The following is an 8,386-nucleotide window of genomic DNA, read 5'->3' as shown; positions in this document are numbered from 1 at the left end:
GCAATATACCCTTCATCTTATTCATTATCTCCTCTTTGCTAATTGGAATGTTCTCTTTAAGAACAGATTTGCAGCTCTGTCATTTCTATGGCACAATATCCTCAATATTGTGTTGGGGTCTGCTCTATTCCACTTTCCTGTAGTAGGAGGCATTGGCAACTTCTGCCCATTACCCATCACACCCATTCCACTTGATTCACAAGTCACAATGCTGAAATCTTCCATCAACTGTTCAGTACTTTGGCCCATTAATGCAATAACTCCCTCCACTACTGCAGCCTCTCCATCCACCACATTTTCTGCTATCAATCCTTCTACACAATTGCTGAAAACTTTCTTCAAGTTGTCAAAATCCTCTTGGATGATCTCATGGTCAGACCTGTGAAACACACGGGAGCTTCCACCAGCAAGAAAAACCATAAGGAATGAATCAAATGATGCCTTCATGACTTCCTTCATTGCCATTGGTTGAGCTCTATCTGTAAGAACTGTAGTCATTAGTGTTATATTCTGCTTGAGGATTCTCAACACAGCTCTAATCTGGCCTCTTTCTACACCACCAATGTAGAGGCTCTCATAGAAGACAGAGTTTGAGTCAAGGAATACAAGACGGTATGCAGCAACTTCTGAGACATGTTGGCATGCTGCTAGAATGGACAAGTTCACTGCTTCAAAGTATGAAGAACTGTTGCTTTGATTCCTGCGGTGGTTGTTTGCAAACCGAAGGCGATTTGAAGGAACAACTCCAGGGTTCATTGAGAGTGATTTCTCAAGAGAGTGGATTTGAGTAAGGAGATAGTGCAAAGTGTTGAGACGAACATAGAGGCGTTGCGTTCCACGGCTAGTTGATGGCCTAGGATTTTGACCTTCATGACTTCCATTTATGTGTTGTTGATCTTCAAAACCAGAACTGCATGGTGCAGCTTTCTTCCACAGCTTGATGAATTTGGAATCCCGGTTGCATCTGGTTAGTGGGGGAAGCAAGGGAATGTAACTCTGCTTTGAACCTGAAAGAGAGAGTGAAGGTTGAAACAAATTCATTCAAACTTTGCTAGTCTATTGTGGCAATTTTTCTGTCCTTTTTTCTCCTATTGTTATATGAATTCACTGTACTCACCACATGCTGCAACAAACATCATGTAGTCCTGGAAGAGGTTTTCCAATCCATCAGCAAGATCTTGAACTAAATCTTCTGTAATTGCTATTGGAACTTGGAAGAATTCTTCCACAGTTGTTGCCGCCAATTTCGTCAGCTCCGCAGCTGATTGTGCATATAGCTCTGATTTGGACTTTGGATTCCATGTCTGCAATAAAAAGAAAAAGAAATTATAAACCATATTCTATGATCAAAAAACAAAAAATCTATAATAAAACACAATTTTTATGTCCTTCTAAGATGAAGAAGGATTGAGGATCATAAAGCCAAAACTTACTTCAGTTTCTTTTGCTCTTTGCACACACTCTTTGCCTATGTACAATGATTCATCTATCCATTTTCCCAGAAGACTCAATATGACTGAATCAACATCAAAGGGAGCCATCTCTCTCACAACTGTTTTGCCACCATCCTCACACTCAGCAGAGTCTTCAACCACTATTTGGACAATTAACTTTTCTAGCTTTCCAGCCCTCTGCAATACCTGAACTGATTCAGTTGTTAGTGAGGTCACTTGAAGTATGTACTGCCTCAGCACTTGCCCATAGCAGGTGTGCAGCATCATTGCTGCAACTGCACCTGATGTTGAGTGCCATTTCTTTAGCATTGGACTAAAATGATGTCTTTCCTTCATCATCAAAACTTCAGTCTCCTGAGCTAATTGAAGTAGAACTTCACTCAATTCTTTCTTTCTTTCATATTCACCATATTTGGTATTCACTGCTTCTAATACCTTCATTCATAAAAAAAAATACATTATGATTAATACAAGAATTGACTAATTAATTTAGAATACTATGAAGATGATAGATTATGTACATACCTTTTCAAATGCATTTTTCATGGAAGAACGAATATAATTATCAACCCGGTCACCGGATGAATCCACTATGGTTATGTCACCTTTCTCTCCCCCTTCCCCATCTGTGATTGTAAGATCTTCACCTAAAATCCTTGATGCTGACAACACCACAGGAAGGAGGTTTTCGATTTGGCCAGCATTCCCTCTCTGGAAATAGTCATGGTAATTAAGCAATCTCTTCTCTGCCCAACCCTGCATTGAGCTCAGCACTGATGAAAGTATCTTAACATACAAAGATTCCTTTTCTTTCTTAGCATCATTTGCCACCTCATACAACATGGCATGTGAGGCACAAAGGAGGTCAGGTTCTATCTGCCCAGTTGCTATGTACTGATGAAACAGGACCCAAGTGAAGCACACATTGTGAATTGGCAAGGTGATACCCAATGTAGACCATGTCTTCTTGATTAACTCAAGTAGCTCATCAACTTCATCTAGGACTAATGTGTCATCCCTGATGTCAAAAATGGACTGAAGAAGAGAAGTATAGAGGTGAATGTTGAAAGGGAAACCATCAGCCCAATGACAAACATCAGTGGGAGTACCATTGTGGCTTCTCCATGACAAGGAAACCACAGAGTTGCAAAGGGTTCTCATGGTGTCAGAGTTTTTGCCAGTGTCTATAGGTTTAGACTCCCCACTTGTTATGATGTCTCTGAGACGCGTGGCAAATGTGTTGGTCTTTTCTAAAGGGATTGAAGGGTAAAGAAGGAGCCCAGCTTCAAGGATCTTGAGCTGCCTCATTTGCCACATATGATACTCATTGGAATCACTGAATTCTGAAGGCTTTAGGTGCCGTAACAGTTCCAAGGGCAGGATTATAGTTTCTGCACGCCTTCCCACCTGGAATTGCAAGAAGCATTTACAAATATTTATACCAAACAAACGTTATTGTTGTATGACATAACTCATTGAAGTGAAGTAAGAGAAAATTTGCATAAAACACCATAAAGTTAACAAAAAGGAAAAAGTTTTGTACTTTTAAAGTAGGGAAAAACAACTATCATGTTGTAGGAAAATTCTCTTGTCATGTTATAGAGACAATAAGTGTGGAATCTATCATGTTTAAAATAAAAAGAAAAGAAAAGAAAGCATAACACAAGTATCAATGTATGTGTAGAAAATTTTGCATGTAACATGACGAATGCAAAACCCTTTAAAGTAAGGTTGGGTGTTTTTAGCCGTTATAATTATGTACGATAATTAGTACATATTTATAATATAAAATTGTACTTTGTTTCCTCTCTTTAGAAATTGTTTGCTAACATGAAAAGTAAAAAAATATAACTTTAATATTATAACTATGTACTAATACATAATTATAACTCCTAAAAGGACACAACTACATATCCTTTAATAAGATACACACTGAGCCTTTAACAAAAACAATTATAGTTATTTCAATTTAACTAATGATATCAAGTTTGAGTTCTATCCAACTCACGAGATTCTACTCGACTCGAAGAGTATTTAGTTTAATTAGTGATATCGAATTTGAATACTATCTAGGCCAGGGATCCTATCCAACTCGAATTCGACTTGTAATAATATATATATATATATAAAACAACATTTAGAATTGATTCACATACTTGGCCAACGAGTGTCCTCATGAGGGTCTTCCTTAACTTATTATCATCGTGTTCTGTCACCCTCATCTGTTGTCTCATGATCTCCGCCGCGGTCATGGGACGCCGTGGCCTAAAAGGCGGCACGGTGTGCGACAAAGGGCTGCTTGCTCCACCCACCGGGGACGAAGGCGTCGAAGACACTCCGTTGCTCCCGACGCCGAAAACCATTCTCTTCGACAGCGATCTCCTCAACATCTTCAACCCTAATGCCTTCTTCACCCTGCTCGTTGGCTTCGTCACCACCTGGTTCGACTTCCCGCCATCGCCGCCGTTCTCGTAGTTAGAGTAGAACGTCAGTGCATGGCGGCCACCGAACCCCGGCGACGACCGGCATGACGTGAAGAAGATCTCATACGCCGTTTCCCTGACGGCGTCGGAGTCTAGATCGTCGAGCTTGCCGAATGGCCATGCGAGGTCGTCGGCGCAGCCGCAGGAGGTGGCGGAAGCGACATCAAGGCGGCGCTGGCCGTGGTGGTGGAAGTCAATGCGGGTTAATGAGGTGGAAGGGTAGGATTCATGGCGGGTGTGCTGACCCATGCGGCGGCGGGTCAGGAACCTGCTATGAAGGGTGGAGGAGGCGGTGGAGGTTTTTGAGGTCAAAGAATGTCTGGGGGTAGAGAGCGAGGAAGGAAGAAATGCATTTTGTGGATATTAAAAGGAAGAGAGAGATGTTGCATGTTGAGGTGTACTTCGTTTTTTGTTAGTTAATGAGACAGCAGTTTCATGCAATGTTAATAGAGAGAGAAAGAGATGAGTGATGATGAGTTTGCCAACGTTGTTAAAGAGCGAAGAAAACGATGTTTCCTTTGCCAAAAACAGAAACCTCTTCGCATTTTTTCAGTGCTTATTTCTCGGAAGTGATTTTGTGTTCTTTTTAATTTGTTTGTTTGGTTTTGGATAGAGAAGAGAAGCAATTTGAAGCATTATGGCCAACGGGCAGTAATTGTTGTCACCTTCTGTTTTTAGTTTTGGGAGACAAAAGTTTATTTGAGCTCTAACAGGTAGCATTGCTCATTACTCATTAGACACATCATTTGCATTGTCATTCATATAAAAGATGCCTAACTGATATCCTTAATTTTTATTGCTTAAAATAACATTCACTGCTCTATCCCTTTTCGTTAGACACATAATTGATCTATAATTTCTTGTCCCCAAAAGCTATATTGAAAATGACTTTTTGTTTGATTTGGGTAGGTTTGGCATTTGTGACCGCCTAGTAGTTCCCAACTCCCTCCATCACATTAGACATGGGGTTTTTTATTTGCTAAAATAACAAAAGAAAACGCACCACAAAATAAACTGTACTTTATTTGATTGTTAAAGTAATATAAGTAATTGATATGAAGTAATTTAAGAGACAATATAATACATTATTCATGATCTCAATTATCATATAATAATTATTATTTATTGCATTAATTAATATTTATATGAAATGAAAAAAAATAAAGATATAAGAGTTAATGAAATTTGAGATATACAAGCACGATCGTGGCACATGATATAATCCTATTAATTGTGCATGGGGATGTACATACATTTTATTCCATGTAGTAGTATGAATTCCTCGTAAATGGAACTAGTTGCGTAATTGTTTTGAAAAGTTATTTCGAAAAGGCAGGAGCTTGTTACATAATAATAATAAATTTTACACACAATTTTAACCATTGATTTTTGTAAATGTGACTATGGTAATATATTATGAATTAATAATTAATTAATTAGTTTATCTCAATAAATTATAATTATATGATGCACGGAAATCACGACTAAAATTGTGTAAAATTTACACCGGTTTAAATTCATTCTATCCCTATTTCAAATCTTATTATTCCTCTAAATATTTTCTTCACAATTGAGTGTACTTGGTCTGTTCACACCGTTTTCATAATGGCTTGCTAAGAGATTGGTTTTAGGGAAAATTATTTGTGCTTTAAAAGGATGTAAGTTATGTCCTTTTAATTTTTTTACTTTATGTACTTTCAGTAGTACATAGTTATAACATGAAGAAAAAAAATTATCTCTCCTCAATCACATTAACTGACATGGAAATTGAAAAAAAAAAACATATCTCATGTTATAACTATGTATTATCGGAAGTACATAGAATAAAAAACTAAAATGACACAACTTATATCCTTTAAAAAAACACATATTAAACCCTTTTTTTTAATATGGAAAATATCTAAAAGCAGCTATGATATCATATAAATATTTTAAATGCTTATTCATGGCAAAAAAATTAATTTAATGCTTTTTAATTAAGAAATTACAAATTTACAGCTATTTATTTTCAAAATGATTATGCATTTATTGCACAATGTCACGCCCTATTTGGACGTCACATATCACGCCCAAAGAGGGTGTCATGTCCTGGTGGGTCACGCCCAAACCAGGAGTGATATGTGACGCCCAAATGGGGCGTCACCCACCAACCCTACAAAAACCCTCATTTTTCCATTTTACTATTTCATACTCTCACTCTAACCTCACTCTAACCAAGTTGTGCTCTCGACCATACGTGGAATTTTTCGTAGCGAAGCTCTGCTAACATAAGTAAATTCTTAATACCTGCTATGTATACATTTAAATTACAGTGTTGCGTTACGGATATGGTAGGATTTATCGTATATTAGTGACTTAGAAAATAATGATAGTGACTTAAGAATTTTGTACCATGCTACGAATGCTTTAATGACTTAGGAATTTTTTTGTTACGTAGCTATTATTATTATTTAATTATGTATTGGGGTTTAGCGTATAGTAGTGATTTAGAAAATAGTGATAATGACTTACGAATTTTGTACCATGTTATGAATGCTGGAGTGACTTAAGAACTTTTTAGTGACTTAGGTATAATTATTATTATTTAATTATGAAATAATTTGTGACTTAGGTATTAATATTATGTCATTACGAATTAATTAGTGTTCGAGGTATTATTATTATTTCATTACAAATAAATTAGTGTACTACGTATTAATATTATTTCATTACTTACGATTGTAGTAAATACGTAGGGTTTATGCTTAATAATTTTGATAGTAAATTAGGGCTTTGCTTAATTAATTTGTAAATAAAATTTGTTGTTAGATGTGATTAATTTCAATGTTGTTTTATATAGTTTTTTATAATGGGTGATTCATAATCATCTGGGGGTTCTGCATCCGATCACGAGGCAGAGCCTACCGATCCTACTATGTATATCATACCTGGGCCATATAGATGGGAGGTCCTTCGGAAGAGGACGCAGAGTGCTCTCAATTACAATTGCATCTTGATGCTCCCTAAAGAGATTGTGCTTTAGTGCCATTTGAACCTCTTTTTTGTTGCAAATTCTTGGTTCACAAATAACTTGTCACCCAGTTGCCATGGACCTTGTATTGATCCCGATCCTGAAACTGAACCATCAATGTGTGATTCTTGTTCGCTCCGATAACTCCAATCAATATGTGTGTAATGCAGAATTCCTTCCCAAAAAGGAATAACAGCCTCGTCCCCTGCATATAGTAATTAAAACATCTTAATACAAACATCCTAAATCAGATATATAATTATTCTATAAATTACCTTCATGATGATTTCGTAATTGTGTGGAGCCAACGTCATTAAGTTGCAGGATTTGAGCGTCCACTGGTTCATGGTATATTGGGATTTCAGACGCGCCCATATCACCACATTCATCTCCTTTTGAAGCACTAGAATCCTCGGTCAAAAGACGTTCTTCCATTGCGATATTTTCATCATCATCGTCGTCGTCGTCATGCATAACCTAAGTCGGATCATTTTCACCTCCCTAAAAAATGTTAGCAACTGGAGAAACATGAGCGGCAAAAGTTGATGCAAAACGTGGAGAATTTAAAGCAACTGACATCACCAGTAATGGAACATCCTCCGATCCGGCAATGTCCACATACAACTATAGAAAATCTTTCCTTGACTGGTTGAAAATGTTTTCCATTATCATCTCCACGTCTTCATCGTCAACCACTTGCAAACTAATGTATTTTTTAGATTGCCATAACCTTATAGTGATCTGAGTGATACATTAGTTACCTTGAAGACTTAACTTCTGACGAATTCTCTGATGCAGTTCTTCAATGGTTGCGTTGCGTTGGATACGTGTCGGCCTTTTTTCAACTTTAAACATAACACGTCATCGACCTTCTACCTTTCTACCATTGTAATATAACACAACACGAACAAACTAAGAATGTGTGTAATACTCAAAAAAATAAATAAATAATACGTTCACGCCTGCAGCGCATAGGCTGTGCTTGCAGCGTGAACCTTCAAAGGAAGTAAGCGCCGATTAGCATATATACATATATATATATATATGTTTACATAATAATAATAATAATAATAATAATTATAAATAAATAAATAAATAAATAGTAATAATAAATAAATAAGTAATTGAATATTAAAATAAATAAATAAAATAAATATAATAAAAATAAAATAAGATAACATAGTAGTAAATAAATATTAAAAAATATATATATAAGTAAATATTATAGGTTTTCAATAAATAATATTGTTATTTGTATTATAATAATTTAAATAAAAAGTAAATAACAAAAGAAATTATAACATTGTATATATAAGCTATCTATTATATGCAATAAAAGATTACGTGGTATATAATACAAATATTATTTTATTAGTAACATTATAGTTATCCTTATATACACCAAATAAAAAAAATAACAATAAGGACTAATCTAGAAG

The 8,386-nt window shown here is 36.0% G+C and overlaps 1 protein-coding gene across 1 annotated transcript; it reads right to left on the bottom strand.

Moving 5' to 3' along the window:
• Positions 1 to 24: 24 nt before the first annotated feature.
• LOC133313632 (protein unc-13 homolog) lies at positions 25 to 4,186 on the bottom strand. Its single transcript, XM_061515029.1, has 5 exons — positions 3,611 to 4,186; positions 1,980 to 2,861; positions 1,434 to 1,889; positions 1,118 to 1,304; positions 25 to 1,007 (listed from the first exon to the last, which is right to left on the bottom strand). Exons 1-5 carry the CDS (start codon positions 4,184 to 4,186, stop codon positions 25 to 27), a joined length of 3,084 nt encoding a protein of 1,027 aa, XP_061371013.1.
• Between the last annotated feature and the right edge of the window lie 4,200 nt (positions 4,187 to 8,386).

This window comes from Gastrolobium bilobum, unplaced genomic scaffold (genome assembly GCF_033153095.1).
Source record: "Gastrolobium bilobum isolate Gb01-03AN ecotype WA unplaced genomic scaffold, APGP_CSIRO_Gbil_v1 utg33260, whole genome shotgun sequence".
Classification (NCBI taxonomy): Eukaryota; Viridiplantae; Streptophyta; class Magnoliopsida; order Fabales; family Fabaceae; genus Gastrolobium; species Gastrolobium bilobum.
The sequence above is the reverse complement of the archived record's forward strand: the minus strand, read 5'-3'. Positions and strand labels throughout refer to the sequence as shown.